We start from the raw sequence: 22,650 nt of genomic DNA, 5'->3' as shown, positions 1-22,650 counted from the left end.
TGTGTGTGTGTGTGTGTGTGTGGCTGGGCTCAGAATCAATGCCTGGGGAAAAAACTGGCAAGTGTTCATCATTGCTTTATCTTCCCGGAACCATTTTTGTTATTTTATGGGTCTAATTTAAATTTCATAAAGCTAGTGTTTATCCATTCTTCGTTCCTAAACAACAGATAAAATGGAATATACACACTTCTTTATTTAGAAAACGTTTTATAGTGAATCCAGTATGAAATATTTTAAATACACATTTCAATAAGCATAATTATGAAAGAAACACGTTAAGCCCACTCCTCTTTGAGAAACTGAAGAGGTGTGTATCCTTTCTTCCCTCCTTCCATCCCCTTCTCTCCTGTGTCTTACTCTCCCCACTCTGTTCAGTTTGAACTTTATAAACATGTAAAAACATCGTTCACAGACACATCCATTGTTCTCAGTTATCAAGGAAGGCTTGTACCTCGTATCCCTAGTTCAGTCCCACAATTTTCCATTCTAATTTTCACAAGTCTCTCCTTCACATTTTTTCTTCCGTTGCTGAGAACACGACCATGACCCTGTGCATGTTAGGAAAGCACTGTATCACTGAAGGGGAAGAAGAAGGGGAAAGGGAACTTCCCAGCCACTTCCTAACATCTCAAAGGCATCAACACCGAACCTGATATGCCCTAAAATTTGTTAAGTTGTTGAATGACACTGAGCCCCGAAAGAGAGTTCAACACCTTACACTTTCTTCTGGATGGATTCTCTGCCCTCCTTCCTAGTGCTAAGCATCTCGCTCGCTCTTCTGCCTTGAGTTAATAGACTAAAATTTCCTGACTAGCAATAAAGCAGAAAGTAAATCCGGAGCACCTAAGACTACAGTTCCCAGAAAGCATTGCGGTAATCTGAGCCCCTTTTCAGTTTCCTGGTTCTTTTTCCAAACTTCCGTCTTGTATGGGCGGAGCCGAACGAGTCTTCCAATGAGCAGCTCCGTGGAATGACGCGTTGGGGTTTGTCTAATGAACGTCAAGGCCTACAACCAATCAGCTGGAAGGTTGCAGGGCGTCGCGCGGTTGGCGTCATTGAGCCGCGCCAGTCGAGCGCGTCGGAGCCCGGCCCCTCTGCCCTTTCCTCTGTGTGGCTCAGCGCTGCTCTGCTGCCTGTCGCCCCCGCTTCCATGTCCCTGGTGGGCGCCGCACCCCGGAACGTTCCACGCCCATGGCCTCTCACTCCAGGGAGTCGTGTTTCTCTACTTGCTTGTCGAGCAGCTGCGACACAGACGACGAGGGTGTGCGCGGCACCTGCGAAGATGCTTCTCTGTGCAAGAGGTCCCTTCGGGCGCGGGGCTCAGGGCGGGCGCGGGGGTCCCGGGCCAAGGTGGCAGGCGGGCAACTGTCATACACTTGGACGCCGGAGCCTCGCACCTGGGAACTGCGCTGAGTAGGGAGGGGTTCGTTTAAGTCGTAATTACCGAGCATGTGAACCTGGGTACCGTGACTGGGTGTATTGGCGCAGAACAGCTTGATCTTGGCTTTCTGGAAGGACCGGCATGTTGCAAGTACTGACTACAATTTTGGTGGGTTAGGAAAAGTGCAAATTTTCCCTCCTTTGTAGGTTGCGACGTTTTGTTGGGATTGGTCATGATGCCCCCATTGTGCATCTGAAACTCAGGCCCATGACAGGAAGATAACACGTCCCTGGGCCCCGAGATGTTTGTTTACAGAGTCAGTACCCCACATACAGACTGCAGTGTTTGTGGAGCAGGTGATGGGGCATTGCCAGTACAAGTGTGCCTAAGAAAAAACGCAAGGCTCGCATATCATTCGTTCGTTCATTCATTCAACAAAGTTATTGGGTCATTACTATGTGCCAGGCCCTTACTTTGGACTAATTGGTGGGGTTTCGGTGATTGAAAATACTTAAGGAGCAAAATAGACTCACAGCCTAGTTAGGAGAAGCAGACACAAAGCAGTGTCTTTAGGCTTTGAAGTTTATACAGCAACGTTTAAACTGATAAGAAAAGACTAATGCAAATAAGGGTGCAGGCAGGAATTCAGGCAGAGTAAGAGAGGAGGAAGAACTTGGAACAACTAAGAGGATACTCTGGAGGGAGGAAGAGTAAGCTGGGGCTAGGTAGGAATTAGTGTGGGGAATACTAAAAGTTTTGGCGAAGCCTTGCACTCTTTGCAGGGCATTGGAGACTAACCATAGTGATTTAAAATGTCAGATCAGGAGCCAGACTGCCACTTCCCAGCTGTGTAAACTTGGGCATGTTCAAAACTTTTTTTTCTTCTTTGAGACAGGGTTTCCCTGTAGCCCCAGCTAGCCTGGAGCTCAGTCTGTAAACCAGGGTGGCCTCAATCTCACAGACAGTCACTTGCCTCTGCGCCCCCAAGTGCTGGGATTGAAGGTACGTGCCACCATGCCCAGCTTTTTTGTGTTTTGGTTTTTATTTTTTTGGTCTTTTTGAGACAGGATCTCCCTGTAGCCCCAACTGACCTGGAACTTGCTTTGTAGACCAGGCTGGCCTTGAACTCACAGAGATCCACCTGCCTCTGTCTCCCAAGTGCTAGGCTTAAAGGCATGTGTTACCTTGCCCAGCCTAACTTATTTTTCAAAAAAAATTGTGTATGTGGTGTATGTGCAGGTGTATGTACCCATGAATGCTAGAGGAGAATGTCAGGTTTCCTCTACCACTCCCTACCTTGTTCCCCTGAAACAGGGTCTCTCACTGAACCTGGAACTCACCCTTTCAGCTAGACTGGCTGGGGAGGATGCCCCATTGATTTTCTTGTCTCCACCTCAACCGTGTTGGGGTGACAGGTCTGTGCAGCTATGCCCCACTCTTTTTTTTTTTTTTTTTTTTTTTCCGTCTTTTTGAGACAGGGTCTCCCTGTAGCCCCAGCTGTCCTGGAGTCACTATGTAGACCAGGGTGGCCTTGAACATACAAAGATCCTCCTGCCTCTGCCTCCTGAGTGCTGGGATTAAAGGTGTGCACCATCACGCCCGGCCGTGCCCCACTTTTTAATGGGTGCTGGGGATAGAACCCAGGTCCTCATGCTTGCACAGACAGTGTTCTGATACACTGAGCCATCTTCCCAGCTCTCTAGCCTATTTTTTTGCCTCAGTTTTATTTTTTAATTAAATTAGTTAATAATGTGTATGAGTGTATTGCTTGCATGTATGTAAGTGCACCTGTGTTGTACAATGCCCATGGGATCAGAAGAGGGCATCAGATTCCTTAGAACTGGAATTAAGAATGGTTGTTAGTCATGTGGGTGCTGGGTACCAAACCCAGGTCCTCTCCAAGAGCAGACAGTGCTCATAAACCCTGAGCCATCTCTCTAGCCCCTGCCTCAGTTTTCTTATCTCTAAAGTGGGGGTGTTGGGCTGGGGAGATGGGTTAGTAAATAAAGTACTTACTTTGTAAGCATGAGGGTCTGGGTTCAGGTCCCAGCACTCAGGAGCAAGAGGCAGGCAGATCTCTGTGCGTTCAAGGCCAGCCTGGTCTATATAGTGAGTTTCAGGCCAGCTGGGGCTACAAGGAGACCCTGTTTCAAAAAGACCAAAAACAAACAAACAACAACAAAAAAGACAAAAAAAACCTCAATGTGGTGTGCCTATAACTTTGTCGCTGGGAGGTGGCAACAAGTGAACTAAACTCACTGGTCAGTCTAGCCAAATGGGCAAGTTCCAGGTTCAGCGAGAGACTCTGTCTCCAAAAAAAAAAAAGGTGGAGATAGAGGAAGACACCTCACATTGACCTCTGGACTTTGTATGTACATGCACAAGCACATACACGTGCACACACATGTACATCACACACAGAAAAAACAAAAAATATGAAGTTGGGATGGCAGTGCCCATTTCTTAAATGATTTTGAAGATTCGGTGATATTTAATATTAGTCAAGCACTTGGCAGTGTGGGACATGTAGTAAGTATTGGCGGTCTGTAGTTAAACAGATGAAGCCTTGCAGGCATCCTGTGGAGAGAGTTGGGAGCTTAAGGGCTCTCACTTGCCGCTGTTTCTTCTCCACCATTCAGCTTTTCAGTTGCTCTTCAGCACATTTACAGCACTGTTGCATCAGAAACATTTTTCCTCACCTGGGCATTGGTGGTACACACCTTACGAAGCTGAGGCAGGAGGATTGTCAGGTGCAGGTTAACTTGGGCGCATAATGAGACCCTGTTTTTTTTTTTTTTTTAAAGTATATTTTTCTTATATCAGATGTTATTTGCTAAGAGAATTTTTAGCATCATCCAGTATTTTGGAGAAATAAAATTCTTTTTACTACCCATTGGGGTCAGGATAATTTCATATTTTTTGCAATCCTTTTTTTTTCTTTTTCCATTTTTTTTGGTGTGTGTGCATGTTTTGCATGTGTGTGTGCACTTCTATGTGGAGTGTGCGTGTGGAAGCCTGATCATTCTTCTACCTTATTCAATGAGGCAGGATCTCTCAATGAAACCTAGAGCTCCTGATAGGGCTAGTTTCATTAGCCAGCTTGCTCTGTGTCTCAGCCTGCAAGAATACCCCCCCATTCTGGAAATCTGAACTCCAGTCATCATACTTGTGGGGCAAGTGCTTTAACCACCAAACCATCTTGCCAGCCCACCCAAGTAAGTGAGTTCTTTCCCTCCCTCCCTCCCTCCCTCCCTCTGTCGCTTCCTTCCTTCTTTTTCTTCTTTTTCCCTCCCCCCTCTCCATCCTCTCTCTTTCTTTCCCCCTAAAACCATTGTGATTATCTATGTAATTTTGGGAAAAAGATTTAAAAAAAACAAACATTTATTCAGCAACAATGGTACATTTTAGAATTTTAACCTACAGAGGAAAAAAAAAAACAACCAAATTTCTCAGTGTTTTCAAATTCCTGGCATGTCTCTCTTTGAGATTCAGGGACAATAAACCAACGTTCCTAGGAATTCTCAGCGCTAGCTTGCTTTATGAAAAGATATGAGTGATGTACAGAATAACTCAGATGCCAAGGACAGTGGAGTACCACTAGAGCACGCCTTTCCTTTGGATAGTTTTTAAAAAATAATTTCAGCTTGTCTCTGAATTTTTGTTGATTCTTTGAGAATCCCAGGCAATGTATTTTGATCATATTCAGCCACATCCCCATCTCCTCAGATCTACCCCAACCTCCCTACCTTCTTCCCCTCATGTCCTGAAATTAAAAAAAAAGTCCCGTTGAGTCCATTTACCTCTGGAGCGTGGTCAACCTACCCAGCATCACACCCTTAAAGAAAACTGATTCTCCCTCTCGAAGCAGCTGACAATTGCTAATAATTCCTCTGCTAGGGTTGGGGCTTTCTGTCGATCTCCTTCCCTGTAGGATTTTATCTGGCTTGAGCAGGTCTCGTGTATGCTGTCACAAGTGCTGTGGGTTCATATATGCAACTGCCCAGTTATATCTGGAAAATACTGTTTCCTTGTATTCATCCATCCTCTCTGACTCTTACAATCTTTCTGCTTCCTCTTCTATGACGCGCCCTGAGCCTTTGGGAGGAGTGTGATGTAGATGTCCCATTTAGGGCCAAGCACTCCGCAGCCTTTTACTCCGTGCACATTGTGGGTCTCTGTTAATTGGCATCTGCTTCTGCCTTGCTTTTCAGCCCTGTCTGCATGCTGCCTGCAGAGGTCTAGACATCTGATGGGGAAGTGGGTTGGTTTGGGACTGCATAGAATCCTCAGCCATACTTCTGCATAGCTTGTGGGTCTTTTTAAAAAACAAAACCAGAGACTACTTAGGAATCATTTAAGAGCTTTTCCTCAGAATTCTGGAATGACTTCTGGAGCTTAAAGACTACCTGTGTTGACCATCTGGGCGCATTCTGTATTCGAAGCTTTTTGCACTGGACTTTCTCATGCCTGTGAGATGTCAGGTGTCTTCCTCTGTTGCCCTCTACCTTATCTTTTGAGACGGGGTCTCTTACTGAACCCGGAGCTCACCAATTCAGCTATATCAGCTGGGGATCTACCTGCGTCTACCCTCCTGCAGAACGGGGGTTACAGATGCACAGTGCCTGGCTTTTATATGAGCTCTGAGGATCCGAACTCAGCTCCTCTACTTCACTTACACAGGAAGTGCTTTATTTCTTAGTTCCTCATTCTCTCGAATATTTTAGACATTTTCCTTTTCTCAAACGTGATGTGTGTGTGTGTGTGTGTGTGTGTGTGTGTGTGTGTGTGTATTCATGTGTGAGAATGCGAGAGAGCATGGGCCATGGAGCACATGTGGAGGTCAGAGGACACCCCCGGGTGTTGGTCCTCACCTTCTACCTGGTTGAGAAGGATCTTTGTTGTTTGCTGTGTATCCCAGGATACCTGGGCCACGAGTGTCTATCTCTGTCTTCCATCTCCCCATAGGAACACTGGGATAGGACACTTGTGCTAGGTATCTGACTTTTATGTGGGTTCTGGGATTCAAACTCAGGTCCTCATGCTTGCGTGTCAAGCACTTTTACCCACTTAGTCATCTCCCTAGCTCCTGGTTTATTTTTATTTGAGATGAGGTTTCACTGTGTAGCCCAGAAAGGTCTTGAACTCCTGGCCCCAAACCATCTTCCTGTCTCAGTCTTGTGAGTAGCTGGGACTACAGTTTTATACATATCTGCTTTCAGACTTGATTTCCCTCCGTATGTCCTGTAAGATACTGCTTAACATAGGCTATAACAGGTTTGTAGTAGATCTACACTAATGTCCCTCCAAGAACCTTAACAGTCCTTTCCTATGGTGACGTGTATCCTGGAGCACACCTGTAGCTATACAAGTTAATACTCACGTCTTTCAAGAAGAGGGTATGAACATCTAGTTTACTTTTAGAATTGAAATTTACATTTGTGAAATGTATCATAGGAAACACATGATCTCTCTGTCTATTAAAGGAAATATGTAAGATCTAAACTTGGTTGAATTCAAAGATTGTGTAAGGAAGATCTGAGTTACATTTAAGAAAATATAAAGTGTATTAAACAAGTGGAAACGGCAAGAGAAATATTCATAACAAATCATAAGAACTAAATAACAGAAACAGCAATTTAATTTAATTTTAATTTTATGAAAAGACCAAGTTCAGTGTATGAAAACTGAAGCCTTGATTGAAAGCCACTTTGAAAAAAATATGTAAATGCACTGTCTTGGATTATGAATTATGAGAATGGAAATAATTCACTGGATAGTATTTTAGAGAAAGTGGGTAAAATAAACTTTTCTAAAGCATAGTGCTATTCTCTACATACAAGTTGAAACTTTAAATGTCAACTTTAATGTGAATTTTTATCAAAAATCATTTAATTTAAATGTGAATTTAAATTAAAAAATATATATTAAAAAAAAACAGGGTATGGGAGCTGGGTGTGGTGGTACATGCCTTTAGTTCCAGCACTCGGGAGGCAGAGGCAGGTAAGATCTCTGTGAGATCAAGACCAATCTGGTCTACATAGTGAGTTCCAGGCCAGCTGGGGCTGCAGGGAGACCATCTTTCAAAAAGACCAAAAAATAAAAAATAAAAAAAAGAAGGGTGTGGATAAAACCTCTTAGGATATATGCTTCAGCTGGCCTATTCATGGGCAGGTCCATGGAAACAAAGGTTTGGATTAAGTGCTCATGGGAGGCAAGGCAATTCTCTGTTCCAGTAGCATACTCAGCCTTTTTAAGAAGGAATTTGGGCTAGAGAAGGACTGAAGCTGTAATTCCGAGAGAAACCATGGTCCGTTGCCAGCCGGGAGAGAGGGATGTTTGGTTTTTGTGGGTGGCATAGTGATTTTGTTTTTATCTGTGCTTAGAATTCTGCAGTGCACCTATTTGCATTACTCACCTCTCTTGCAGAATGCCTTTTGTTGGTGTTCTGCAAGATTGTTTATGTCCAACTGGAGAACAGCATGGCCTCATTGGGCGCCAGGCTAGCCATCCACAGGTGAAGGTCTGGTTCTTGCTAGTAGGCCAGTTCCTGGAGGTCACAGCTGCTATCCTTGCACAACAGAAGAGTTGCGTCTTCACAGCATACCCAGAGGCTGCCAGGCACAGCGGAGGGGTTGACATTGAGGCAGAGCAGTGTGTTAAGGGAACTTGACAGAAGGTGGGCAGTGGTCAGCAAGAGACGATTCTGCAGAGCAAGGGTGGTGAGTACCACAGAGGCTGGGCTTTATCCTCAGGGATGGTAGATGGGGAAACTGACATGATCTGGGTTTGTATGTTAGCAGTCCCCTTCCCCACAGCTTACAGGAGATGGGTGGTGACAAAGGGAGCTTTCTCTCTTTGCCACAGCCCAGTTCTTCACCACCCTCACCTGATCTCCTAATACACATCCCTATTGTTCTGCCTGCTGGCCAGGGTGCATTTTCAGAGTCACAAATGTTATCCTGTCACTTAAAAATCTTCTGGTTCCCTATTAGCTTCAGGGTACCAGTCTACAGTGTAATGTTTGGCCTCTGAACCTTTTCATGGTCTGGTCACTCTCACTTGGACATCTATCTACCCACTGACTGGAAATCTCCACTTGGATGTCTCAGAACCAGCTCAGTCAGATTCCCTACTGCCAAACACTGCCACACATCACCTTGGCATGTCGTCCCCTGCTGCCCCAACCCTCAGCGCAGTGATTGCATTGTTTATCAGCTCACACATTGGCGCCTTTCTTTTTCCCCTTATGTGGTCTGTCACTCAGATCTGTTGTTTTTCCTCCCAAAGTATTTGAATCTACTTCCTTTCTTCTACCTCTGCCTCTGGCTTCTCAGTGTAAGGTGAGGTCAGCTGTGATGGAGTTAGGCACTGATCTGCCTCCTGAGCCTCCTCACTCATCCCTTAGCCATATGTCATAGTAAAGCCAGACATTTGAGAAAAACTGGCTGGATCATGTCCCTTCCTGGCTTAATGGCTTCTTGTTGATTAGTACCTTACCCAGCCTGCAGGTTTCTGCTCGCTCTTAGCTAGCTTCCCAGCTTCACTTCGTTCCACTCTACCCTCCCCTGTGGTGCCCTTCCTCAGGGCCCTTGAGCATGCTCTCCCCTCTGCTTCAGATATCCTCCCACCCTTCCTTGACAAATTGGGTTCATGTCAGTTCACAGAATAATATATTGATTCATCCGGCATTCTTTATTGAGTGCCTGACTCTTACAGAAGTGCTGTTCTAGACAGTGTGTGTACAAAAGTGAAAAATCTTCAGTGGAATACTTAGAAACCAGCCAGGGAACAAGCCGCGTACCTGGTACAGCAGATGGTGGTAGATGCAGTAGGTTTATCGGAAGGAGTTCTGATTTGAAGGGGGTGGTATCAGGGAAGCCCCGCCTCAAGAAGATAAATCCCGAGCAAACTCTGCAGAGTGTGATGGAGTAAGCCTTGGGCTGTCTGAGGAAACAGTATCTCGGGCAGAAAATAGAGTGGAAAGCCTCAAGGGTAGAACTTGCTGGACCTGCTGTATGATCAGCAATACAGAGTAAGTGAGAGGGTGAAGAGGGACGGGGTGGTGGGGGCAGAGGTGGCAGGCCATGCATGGTAGGTACTTGTAAAGACCAGAACTTTGCTCTTAAGTGGGTTAGAGCCATTGGAGATCTTTCAACTGGAGAATGAAGTGACTTGACTTGTGTTTTGAAAGGACCAGGCCAGCTTCTCTGTGGAGAACAGAATACAAGGGACAAGGATAGAATCGGGGAGATTAAGATAACTGCTTCCAGGAATATCTTAAGTGTGAGATACTACTACCCAAGGCAGGATGGCAGTAGGGGCAGGACTGAGAATCCATCTGATTCTGGATACATTTGGAAGGAGGAACTGATGGAATGTGCTGACAGATGGATGTGGGTGAGACTGAAGAATCAAAGATGGCTCCAGGATGTTTGACTTAGCTCAGATGGGCTCCCTCAAACAGGTGCCTCTGACACCCTCAGATCTACACTACTGTTAAGTGTTTGCTTAGCATCCTGTGTGTCTCCTTTGTGGTTAGCAGCCCAGGTTTAATTCAGAAATTGGTTGCTTAATATTTATATCTCCCTGGAGAATAAAAAACTCAACAGAGTGGGAACTATGCCTACTGTGGAGCCATTCGAGTTGTAGGCATACACTGAATACTTGTAAGATGAGAAACTGAGTCCAGGTGTTGAAGATTATATTTCCTGAGTCTTTAAAGTCCTGGTTTACTGGTTTGCTGGTTGAGAGTGGTCTGTACGTTATAGAAAACAGACCAGGGCTTAGAAGTTCCATTGGGAAAATTGTAGAACTTAATCTGATTTCTCAACATAATTGAAAAACAACTGCCCACCTCCCCCCTTGATGTAGAAGCAGGTCCAGGATCACCTCTGGGCAAAGCCAGATTTGCCCTGAGAGCTTAGGCCCAAGGTCTTCCCAGCAGCTGACTGTATCTCAGAGCTGTGCCTCAGAGAGCAAGTGGAGATTTTGATCTGACATATTTTCCAACCAGGTTCTGCTTTGCCTTCTAAGAGAAATATACTACAGTGGAAGCAGGCCATCCTGTAGAAGGCGGATGAGCTGAAAAACCTGCCCATGAGTAAACTAAGTCATGGTCTGTCTGCCCGGCTCTGTCTCTGTCTTGTCTCCCCCTCTCCCTTCTTCCCTTCTTCTCTCCCTTTTCTTCTTTCCTTCACTCTCTCCTCTCCTTTCCTCTTTTTAATTTTATATAATTTTTTGGAGGGGGGGCTTTTTGAGACAGGGTCTCCCTGTAGCCCCAGCTGGCCTGGAACTCACAGAGATCCACCTGCCTCTGCCTCCTGAGTGCTGGGATTAAAGGTGTGTGCCACCATGCCTGGCTTATTTATTTTTTTAAACTTCTATATGTATGAGTATTGTCTGCATGTATGTAGGTGCACTATGTGTGTGCAATGCCTTTGGAGGCCAGAAAAGGGTGTTGACAATTGTTAGCCACCATGTGGGTGCTTGGAACTGAACCCGGGTCCTCTCCAAGAGCAGCCAGTGCTCTTTGCTCGGTCAGTCATCTCTCCAGCCCCCCCCCCCCCCTTTTTTTTTTTTTTTGATACAGGGCCTCACTGTAGCCCAGGATGGCCTTGAGCTTATGATCTTCTTACTTTAGCCTACAGAGTACTGGGATTACAGGACTACCTCACCAGCCGGCTTTCTGTTTCTGTTTCCCTTTCTTCTTCTTTTTCTTTCCCAGGCAGGATCTCATGTAGCTCAGGATGGCTTCAAACTCACTGTTTAGCTGAGGATGATCTTTAGCTCCTGATCCTATTGCCCTTACCTCCTGAGTGCTGAGATCACAGAGTGCTGCGGTTACAGGCTTGTATCATCACTCCTGGTTTATGCAGTGCTTGGAATTGAGCCCAGGGCTTCGTGCATGGCAGATGAGCACTCTACCAACCGAACTACATCCCAGCCCTTCTTTTCGAAATTTTATTTTACTTGTGTGTGTGTGTGTGTGTGTGTGTGTGTGTGTGTGTGTGTGTGTGTGTATGCCACAGTCACAGCATGCATTTAGAGGTCAGACAACTTTTGGGAGTCAGTTTTCTCCTTCTGTGGTGGTATCTGGGAATCAAACACAAGTAATCACATTTGATTGCAAACACCTTTACCTGCTAGGCTATCTTGCTGGCCTGTTTTAAAATTTTAATTTAATTTTTTTTGTGGGGGGAGCTTTTTGAGACAGGGTCTTCCTGTAGCCCCAGCTGACCTGGAACTCATTATGTGGACCAGGCTGGCCTTGAACTCACAGAGATCCGCCTGCCTCTGCCTCCCAAGTGCTGGGATTAAAGGTGTATGCCACCATGCCCAGCTTTGTTCTTATTTTTTTTAAAAAAATACTTTATTATTTTTATTTTATGTGTATGCATGTATTGCCTGTATGTATGTAAGTGCACCTGTGTCATGCAGTGCCCATGGAGGTCAGAAGAGGGTGTTGGATTCTCTTGGAACTGGAGTTACAGATGATTGTTAGCTGCCAAGTGGATGCTGGGAACTGAATTCAGGTCCTCTGCAAGAGCAACCAGTGGTTTTTTTTGTTGTTGTTTTGTTTTTTGTGACAGAGTCTCCCTGTAGCCTCTGTTGACCTGCAGCTCACTATGTAGATCAGGCTGACCTTGAACTCACCTGCCTCTGCCTCCCAAGTGCTGAGATTAAAGGTGTGTGCCATCACTCCTGGCTGTAACCAGTGCTTTTCACCACTGAGCCATCTCTCCAGCCCCTACTTTCATTTTCTTTTTAAAGGAACAAATTCAGTTTTGGAAAATGTCTGCCACAGATAATGATCTTAGATCTAGAATATTAATATTTCATTTTTTCTCTTAAAAGTTAATTAAAATTTTTTTTTCATTATATTTATTTGTGTGTGTGTGTGTGTGTGTGTGTGTGTGTGTGTGTGTGTACACATGTGCTATGGTTCACTTGCAGGAGTCTCTTCTCTTCCACTATATGAGTCCTGGAGATTGAACTTAGGTTGTCATGCTTGGTGGCAAGTGACTTTAGCTACTGAGCCATCTTGTTGCCTCCCCCATTTAAAAATTTTTTTTAAATTTTATGTGTATGAGTATTATTGCTTGCGTGTAGGTAGGCACATCTGTGTCCTGCATGCCCGAGGAGATCAGAAGAGGGTGTCACATCCCCTGGAACTGGTGTTACAGACAGTTGTTAGCTGCCACTTGGGCACTGGGAATCAAACCCAGGTCCTCTGCAAGAGCAGCTAATGCTCTTAACCACTGAGCCATCTCTCCAGCCCCCTCCCATTTTTATAAAAGAAAACTTTATTGACCACTGTTCACCATGATTTATTACAATGAACAATATACAGAAGTGTAAATATTCTGATGACCACAAAGTTCTTTTCCTGGTTTCTTGATATAGATAAGACTGGCCTTAAACCCACAGAGATCTGCCTGCCTCTGTATATACATTTTTTTTAATGAGCTTCAAGTAAGGTCTGGCAGGTGTACTCAGACTTCAGCCTGTTGCTCTGAAGATTTTGCTTCCTGCTTTCCATTTATAAACCAGGAAAAAAATGTTCAGAAAAGTAAACATGAAAGTAAAAGATGTGAAGGCACAGAAATGAAATTAAAATTGGAGATAGTGCAAGGTCTTTAAGACCATGAGCAGAATGCAGCTCACATCCGACATTGAGTTTAAGTGCTAAGAATAGCTGGTTTTTGTAATCATGAATATCTCTGTGTGTGTCTGTGTGTATGTATATCTCTGTGTGTGTGTCTTTGTGTGTGGGTGTATGCATCTGTATGTCTCTGTGTGTATTTCTCTCTGTGTGAATCTCTGTGTGTGTCTGTATGTGTGTGTAGCTCTCTCCCTATGTGTATATCTAGATAGAAGGAAACATGCACTTACAGCCCAGTTTTCTACATTAATAGAACTTCTACAGCTTGTGATATGTACCTTATGTTCTATCTGTAAACAGTGCCATCTTCCTGTGCTCATATTTGTGAACAGTTGGAGTAATGCATGGCACACAGTGAGCACATAGGGAGGGTCCAAGCAATGTTTGAGGCTTTGGCCTGATTGTCAGGCTGGGAGAGCAGGAGTGTCGGAGCCCTGAGCCTGTTAGAAGGGATTTGACACCTCTCAAATGAAGACCCATTGTTGTAGAGGATACTCATGCACACTGAATGTGGTCAGTAAATGTTTCTTAATCAATAAGAATTGGGCCAGATTGGTGTTTCCCTGTGGGAGCTGTGTGAGATGTAGACAGTACACAGGTATTTTACGTTTTATTTGGTTAAGTATTTATTACAGCGTTGCATTAAAAGAAAATACCTGGGAGCATGTCGGCCATGGGTATTAAACAAAGCGAGTTATCTAAAGACTTCCTACATTGCTGGATGTGGTGGCTCACACCTTAGTCTCAGCACTTGGGAGGCAGAGGCAGGTGGATTTCTGTGAGTTTGAGGCCAGCCTGGTCTGCGTAGTATGTTCTGGAGTTTCCGGCTAGCCAGGACTATGTAGTAAGACTCTGAGTCAAAAAAAACCCATATCAACCAGCGAAACATACACACATACACACACACACACACACACACACACACACACACACACGCATGCACGCACGCACGCACGCATGCACGCCCCATGCCCCATAAAATCCCCAAACAAATGAATAAAGCCGTACTACATTGAACAGGTAATGCATGAATGCTTGGAAACTGAAAGCAACCACAGTGTAAAGACTGAGACACTGTTTAAGGTCTTTCCAAATCTTAGAGATTTGAGTCTTTGGATGTGGGTTGCCTTCCCTCTTCTCCTCTTGCTATAATGCCAAAGTCTACTCAGAAATAGCTTTGTTGACAGATAGATGTGGTAATCTATTTGAGCTTTTAAGACCAAAAAAAAAAAATTATTATTAAGGCTGAGTTTTTCATGTTTGTTGGTAAGTTGTATGAATTGCCACCAAATATGTCTTTTTATTATTTTTTCTTCTGGGAATTTTGGGAGTGTTTTGTTTGTAATTCTGTCGTGAGAATACACATACTCTGTGGTGGCTGCAAGCTTTTCTCCTGATTTGGTCCTTGCATTTTGGGTTTGTTTGTGATAGACTTCCTGCATCTCAGGAGACCTGCATTTACCTCTGTGACATGCAGGTCCTTGTACTTTAACTTCTTTGGAATCAGATACTTTTGTTTTGGTCTTTTTGAGATAGGGTCTCCCTGTAGCCCCAGATGGCCTGGAGTGCGATATTTAGACCAGACTGGCCTTGAACTTAACAGAGATTCTCCTGCCTCTGCCTCCTGAGTGCTGGGCTTAAAGGTGTGCACCACCGTGCCTGGCTGGAATTGGATGCCTTTTACCTTCTACAAGCCCTATGGTCCCTGTGCATGCAGATGCAGTAGGTCTTTCTGGTGGTATGGTTGGCAGCTGCCACTATAGCCCCTGAGTGTTTCTCAACATTCCATTTAAGGGCCACTGAAGGAAGAACACAGATCCTGGTCACTGTTTGAAACAACTTTGGACATCTTCTAATGTAGTTCCAAAGAAGGAGCCAATATTCAAACTCAGATGAAGATCAGGACATGAAAGAAATCTCAGAGAGGTTTCAAGCTTTCATGATGAAATGCCCTTCATCCCTGTGCCATCAACTCATGAGTAGTGTGCACTGGAGACACTCACAGATCTGAAAGTGAAGACAACCCACCTACTTCAGTCCTCCTTAGTGTGTATGTGTAGTGGGGGGGATAATCTGTCTAAAGAAATGCAAACGAGGAGCTGGGGAGATGGCTCAGTGGGTAAAGTGCTTGCTGCACAAGCATGAGGACCTGAGTTTGGATTTCCAGTACCCATGGAAAAGCTGGGCACAGTGGTGACATCTGTAACCCCAGCACTGGGGGAGGGGGAACAGGTGCATCCTTGATACTCAAGGGCCAACTATTTTAGCCGAATCAGTAGCTCCAGGTTCAGTGAGAGACCCTGTCTCAAAATGTAAAGGGGAGAGTGATAAAGGAAAACACTTGACATTGACCTCTGACCTCTACAAGTACATACTTTTATGTGCATGTTCATATAAGTGTGCACACGGGTGCATTTACAAGAAATGTAAAGGAACTTTTGGTTTTGAGGCACAGTCACCCTGTGTAGCCCAGTCTGGCCCCCAAGTCATGATTCTCCTGCCTCAGCCTCCTGAAGGCTGGGATTACAGGCCTGTGCACAGCTTAAAAAGAGCTTTCAAATGATCATAGGATTACAATTCTGGGTGGTAAGTAGTAAATTAATTGGCAATATTTTATTTTCTTGGTGGTACACATTAATAGATGACATCTTAGAGCTGATGGAACTCATTATGTAGTTAGTGTAGAAAATTCAGGAAATAGGGGCTGGAGAGATGGCTCAGCGGTTAAGAACACTGACTGTTCTTGCAGAAGACCTGGATTCGAATCCCAGCACCCACATGGCAGCTAACAACTGTCCCTAACTCCAGTTCCAGGGGACCTAACAACCTCTTCTGTCCTCTGGAGGCATTGCACAACACAGGTGCACTTACCTACATGCAGGCAATACACGCACACACATAAATTAAAAAAAATTTAAAAAGGAAAATTCAGGAAATAGCCAGGCATTGTGGCTCACACCTTTAATCCCAGCACTTGGGAGGCAGAGGTAGGCGGATCTCTGTGAGTTCAAGGCCAGCCTGGTCTACATAGTGAGTTCCAGGCCAGCTGGGCTACAGGGGGACCCTGTCTCAAAAAAAATTTCAGGAAATATGGATAATGATAATCAAAACCCCACCAGAAATATGAACTCTTCTCTGGTTTTGTTTCCGTTGATGTCTTCTAGTCATTACCTAGGCACAAATGCCTTTTTGGACCCATGTGCTGTTTTCTCTTAGCAGTATATCTTGACATCTTGCCATGCCTGTGTCTTCTAGTTCATGTTGTGATTGGTTAGCATTTCTACATACGGATACACTCATTTGTTGCTTTAACCTCCAGTTGATGGCCTGTAAATTCTGAAGTCTGTTGCTCATCTTCAGCACTCATGTCAGTAATGCCAGACAGCCCTCTCTCGCCTACTTCATCCCTCCAGCGTGTTACAGTAAATCCTCGTGTGTTGGCTACTATGCCTGGCCACATGGTGAGTTCCTGTTTCTAATCCCCAAGCTGAGAACGTCCTTCCCCAGTGGTGAGGCTTGGAACAAACCTTCTTGCCTCAATTGCAGAACAGCTTTTGCCACTAGATGGCACTCCAAGATTCCTCTGAAAGCTGTCACCCAGCTCATTGCAACTAGATGCTCAACACACAGTTCAGAGACTTGGTAGTGCATGCCTTTACTCCCAGCATTTGGGAGACAGAGGGGGCAGGTCTCTGTGTAATTGGGGCCGGCCTGGTCTCCATAGCAAGTTTCAGGTCACCTGTGGCTACAGGAAGACAGTGTCTTAAAAAGACCAAAAAAATTATGTGCAACAGTCTTAACCCTTCTTCTTTGTAACACCTGATCGTATTTTTTTCTTAAAGACCATAAGTGGCTCTGGTATTTTTCATTTTATTTTATTCTTTATATTTAAAAAATACAGACTTGCATACTATTTAATTGCTTTTATTATATTAATGAGCCGAACATTGAAAAGCACACCATTTTATTTTTGTATTTATTTGTGGTGGGCACTGAACCTAGTGCTTTAGGCAAAAACTCTACCAGTTAGCTTTATACTCTTTCCACTTTAGATAACTGAGTAAGCTTGCTGTGGTAAAGCTATGAGTGTGCAGCTTCCTTTGGACCATGTAGACTGCCCAGCAAATCTTGTCCATTAGTGAGTGTTTTCACTCTTTTTGTGTTGAGCTGTTGGATTGAATACCTTCAGGTGTTCAGTACCTTCCTCATGGGAGTCTGCACATGTGTGAACATCAGTGTGTGACACTGAGGGAGACAGATTTGTACAGAATATGGCACCCACTGTAGCAAGACAAAATCAGCCTTGTTACCTAGTATGGTGGCGTATGTCTGTAATCTCAGTCCTTGGTACACTGAGGCAGGGAGAATGCAAGTCCCAAGGCCGGCTAGGAGTACAGTGCGACCCCATTTCAAAACAAACAACAAAAAGAAAAAGAAGTAAATCTTACTGGTAGATAAAAGATGTAGTGTATTTTTCTGGGAGCTTGGGATGTAGACAGGAACTAGCTAGCTAGCTCTGTCTGTCTCTGTAAAGTCTCAAAAAATGAGGCAGAGAGTGATTGGGGACACACACACACACACACACACACACACACACACACACACACTACCTTAAACCTTGACTTAGTTATTAAGGAACATGAAAGTGGAGGTATAAAGACTCAGGGTATCAGCTAAGCTTTCTGTTACATTGAACAGAATCTTGACGTAAGTGGCCCACATTATAAAGATACCAACTAGCTCACAAACTGAATGTTGAGAGGTAGAGTGAGGTACAGGCCTGTTGTGGCTTATCGTTGCCTTGGGGATACTGGTTCTTGGCCTGACTTAGTGTCCTGACCCTTCTTCCTCATGGTTATTAGAAGGCTTCTAGTGATAATCAGGATACCAGGAACACTGAAACTAACTTCTTATTAATGCATACCCAGGTAAAGAGAATTTGGGCTATCATAGTATTTTTTGAGTTGTAGTTACTATATTTGTTCCTGGTTTCCCCACTATGACCTCAAAGGAAATGTAACAGCTGGCACTTATTATACAGAGTTGGAGAAATACTGAATTGGGAATTAGTGATATTGGCTGGTATTTTGGGGTCTCCCTCTGGGCACAGAATGGTTGGTCGAGTAGAATTGTCTGGCTAGCTCTGACTAGTGAGTTTGCCGAGTGAACAGATGATCATAATCTCAGTAAATGGTAAGGTAAGGTTATTTGGTGCTTGGGGTCCTGGGAAAGGAATTAGCAATATGAGGAAGAGAGGTGAGAAGTGATCACTGTGGGAAACTTGCAGGGCTTTGTCATGCAGGTATGAGGATGGGAGGTGAGTGTAGTTAAAGGGTTGTAAAGCAGTTCATATGCATTTATCGACCTTTTGAGGCAGATGATTTTCCTCTGGATCCCCTACCTGGCTCCTGGGAACTCAACGGTGGTCCTGGGCTTGAAACTGTGAATCCACACTCACCTGCCTGCCTTCGTACTCCACAGGTTTGCGGTAAGCATTGGCTACTGGCATGACCCATACATCGAGCACCTTGTGAGGCTGTCTAAAGAGAGGAAGGCTCCCGAAATTAACAGAGGCAAGTGGCCATCTTCCTCCCCACCATCTCAGCACCCATGAATCCTGAAGTTCAATAGACTCACTCTTGGTTTTTTTTGAGACAGGGTCTTTTTGTAGCCCCAACTGGCCTGGAACTCACTATGTAGACCAGGCTAGCATCGCAGAAATCGACCTGCCTCTGCCTCCAGAGTGTTGGGATTAAAGGCATCCGCCACCGTGCCTAGCCACAGACATAGACTTAAAAGAGCATACAGAACAGGAAAGGCCTTAGTTCACAGTGGCATGCTATGAAACTTTGAAAATCTCAATCTGATCATGAGAAATGATGTGGCTGAAATTTTATTGTATTTATTTATAGGTGAGGCTACATTTCTGTGTATTTAAAACCCATTTATGGGTGCAGATGTGCCTCATTCATAGAGTACTTGCCTAGCCATGCACAAGCCCAGGGATTTAATCCCCAGCACTGCAAAATATGTGCGTACATACATGCATACATACATACATACATAGAATAAAGCATATTTATAAGCTGAGTGTTGTGGGACATGCTTATAATCTCAGCTCTCTGAAGGCTGAAGAAGGAAGATTGTGAGTTTGAAGTCAGTCTGGGCCTACATAAGAACCTGTCTCAAAAAAGAAAACAAAAATTCAAAACAGAACAAAAATATTCTATATTTTTTGTTATGAATTGTGTTTGTGTGTGGGATTGGTTACCTTTTGTTGCCTTTTTGTGGTATGTGTAACACTGTCAGACTTTGTAAGTCATTTTCATCAAGGAAGTTCAAGAATTTGAGGCAGGGACAGGGCTACCTCCAGCTCTAGTGAACAATTAATTGACCAGGTGATCCTAATTCTTCCGTGGGCAGGTGTGCAGGGACTCTGGGCCGAGAGAGGAGGATCCTGCAGATGGGTTCTGTGAGAAATGACAGAAATGTAAAAAGCAGTGGTCCCAAGCTAAGGCCATGCTAGTTTACTGTGCATTCCTTCTTGTGGTCCTGAGGCAGATTTCCTCTGAATGTTGCAGAGCCAGGGACCCATGTGGCCCCTGGTTCCCTGATGCCTTTGAGGGATAACCTGTGTTTTTTCTCTGGATCTCTCTCCCAGGATATTTTGCTCGAGTCCACGGTGTCAGCCAGCTTATAAAGGCTTTTCTCCGGAAGACAGAATGTCACTGTCAGATACTCAACCTTGGGGCTGGGATGGATACTACCTTCTGGAAATTAAAGGTAATGTAAAATTCCTCTCCTATTCTCCAGTTGTTTCAGTTTAATTTTTTGAAGACTATTCCCTAGTTCAAAATCTTAGAAATATGTTAAAAAGAAGGGGCTAGGGAAACGACCTAGTTGATAAAGCACAATCCTCAGAACCCATGTAGAAAGGTGGGCATGGGCATAGTAGTGTGTGCTTAGAATCCCAGTGATGGTGAGCTGGGAGGGAAAGTAGAGGGAGATCCCTGGGGCCAGTTGGCCTAACCTACTTGGGGAACTTTCCAGGTCAATGAGAAGTCCTGTCTCAGACAAAAATTGCAATGTTTCTCAGTACGTGCGGGCACACGCACGCACGCACGCACACACACACACACACACACACACACACACGCACGCACGCACGCACGCGCATGCGCACATAGGTAATTTTTTAGAAAAGAAATCATATTAGGGGTTGGGGATTCAGCTCAGTGGCAGAGCACTCGCCTAGCTAGCGCAAGGCCCTGGGTTCAGTCCTCAGCTCAAAAAAAAAAAAGAAATCATATTAAAAAGAATTCAGGGATAGACTTCACAGCCCTGTCTGCCTAGATACCCCTCATAATCACTGTCAGCCCCATATTTTTCTTATTCACAGCCCAGTAAGATTAGTTTCTAGGGGGCCAGAGAGACAACTCAGTGGTTAAGAACACATATGCTAGCTGGGTATTGTGCTATACACCTTTAATCCTAGCACCTGGGAGGCAGAGGCAGGTGGATTTCTGTATGATCCAGGCCATCCTGGTTTAACAGCCTATAACGCTAGTTCTGGGGGATCCAGTGCCCTCTGGTTGGTCTCCATGGGTATTGCAGTCACATGCATAAACCCACACACAGACACACATAGACATAATTAAAAATAAAAGTAAAATATTTAAAGATTGTTGTTTCTAATTGTTATTTCAAATAGGATTATAATAAAGTTCACATGTTCCCTTCCATACATGTAGATGTGTATCAGGAGGAAATATTCTACCACTAGAATTTCTGAGACCAAGCCTATTGTCCTAGTTTGTCTCTCCATTGCTGTGAGAAAACACTCTGACCACTACCAACTTGGGGAGGAAAGGGTTTATTTAGCTTACATATCCTGGGTCACAGTTCATCCAGGAGCCCAAGGTAGGAACTCAGGGCAGGACCCTGGATGCCGGGGGTTCGAACCAGCGACCCCCAGGCAGTGATGATTGGGGATGAGTAAGCACGCCGTTCGCCAGCCCATGCTGCCCCCAATACCCGGGGACACTCAGACGCAACGGGGAGTCTAGTCAAGCAGGGACTCATTTATTACAGGTATTATAGAGCTCATAAAGGCACCTGGAAATCCCCCCTCACCCCTGAGAGTGCATCTTAAGGATGGTCACGCGCTGATCATGCACTCCTCAGCAGTGCGGAAGTATTCTTCAGACTTTCAGAGCAAGCCAGGCCATGCCCCCAGTAACTTCCTTTCGGACCTATGCAAGGTGGGGCCTTTAGGTCCCCACACCTGGAGGCAGGAGCTGGAGCACAGTCCATGGAGGAGTGCTACTTACTGGCTTGCTCCCTGGCCCCTGCTCAGCCTGTCTTCTTATGCAACACAGGCCCACCTACCCAGGGGATGCACCACCCACAGTGGGCTGGACCCTCCCACATCACTCAACAATCAAGAAGGTGCCCCATGGACATGGCCACAGGCCAGTCCAATGAAGGAAATTCCCCAGTTGAGGCTCCCTCAACCCAGGTGTGTCAAGTTGTGCTATCCAGCACACCTATGCATTTGTAATTTTGACAGTATGATTATGTTACCCATGGCCTATCATTTTGGGTAAAATTCAGAGATTTGCAAAGTTGGGCAGGATATAATGCAAAGGCCTGTTGTAGTTATTCTGATTGGATCCCCTGCCACACTGTTAGCATTTGAGGGCAGGTCTGATTGTACACACTCACATGGAAGGAAGCATGAACAGGTCATGGCAGGACCAGGGCTGATGTGCATTGGCCTCCTGAGTTGGTTTTCATGGTGAGTGTCCTCCCTGGTTGCATTTTCTTTTTGTAAGCTTGTGCATATTTCTCGAGGTCAGTCACATGCAGTAATGGGTATGTGCATTTCCCCAGATTCCTGGTAAATGTAGAACAAGATAAATAAGAGTGTATGTACGTAACCTGACCTGCTCAACTCTTTGGTTCCTAATCAGCTCCCTTGATAAGAACTTTGATCATCAAGGCTCCCAGCTTTTCTCCTACGTGAGAAGCCAGTGACCTCTATGTGGTCTTGCTGTTCCTCATTTGCCTCTGTGTTATTTTCTCAGATAAGGTAACTAACATTATGAGATGGTATTACATAGAGGACCACAAGAATTAATGTGAGAGCTCTGTGAGGGGGTTTTCATAGGTGGAGGAAAAGGGGCTAGGCCAGACTGTGCCTTCTGGGACCCTACAACCAGAGGCTCTAGAGTGGGGAGCACACATTCCAGTCAGCTCATCAAACTCCTCTTTACACACAGTACCTGTGGTGGTTCAGGGAGGTCTTTTCTTCTCAGTAGGCCTGTTTTGTCTTTGTAGCAGAGTGCCCCGTGGTTGGTGTAAGAAACTGGAGCAGATGCTATGTAAGGAGTATGTTATCGATGGAGACTGCTGGAGAGATCCCTCTCTTTGCCCGAGATCCCGTCATCATGAGTTACTTTCTTCCCTCTCTAGGAGATGGATTAACAATATCTGAATTATTTATTTCTGAGCATAGTACACCGCTTCTAAGAAAAAAAATTGCCTGTCAATAGTGAGAAAGGAGAATTGCAGAGTGGAAATTCTGCAATTTTTTTGCTAATCATAT

At 44.8% G+C, this 22,650-nt stretch overlaps 1 protein-coding gene across 1 annotated transcript in view; it reads left to right on the top strand.

The window, feature by feature from the left end:
* The first annotated feature begins 1,068 nt into the window (after window positions 1-1,068).
* Lcmt1 (leucine carboxyl methyltransferase 1) overlaps window positions 1,069-22,650 on the top strand; it is a 54,811-nt gene continuing 33,229 nt past the window's right edge. The window contains exons 1-3 of the mRNA XM_008849199.3: window positions 1,069-1,301; window positions 18,525-18,616; window positions 19,705-19,826. Of these exons, the coding sequence (XP_008847421.1) occupies window positions 1,192-1,301; window positions 18,525-18,616; window positions 19,705-19,826 (324 nt within the window). The 5' untranslated portion in view covers window positions 1,069-1,191. The remainder of the gene's footprint in view (window positions 1,302-18,524; window positions 18,617-19,704; window positions 19,827-22,650) is intronic.

Source organism: Nannospalax galili, unplaced genomic scaffold, assembly GCF_000622305.1.
Source record: "Nannospalax galili isolate Female #2095 unplaced genomic scaffold, S.galili_v1.0 scaffold84, whole genome shotgun sequence".
Classification (NCBI taxonomy): Eukaryota; Metazoa; Chordata; class Mammalia; order Rodentia; family Spalacidae; genus Nannospalax; species Nannospalax galili.
The sequence above is the reverse complement of the archived record's forward strand: the minus strand, read 5'-3'. Positions and strand labels throughout refer to the sequence as shown.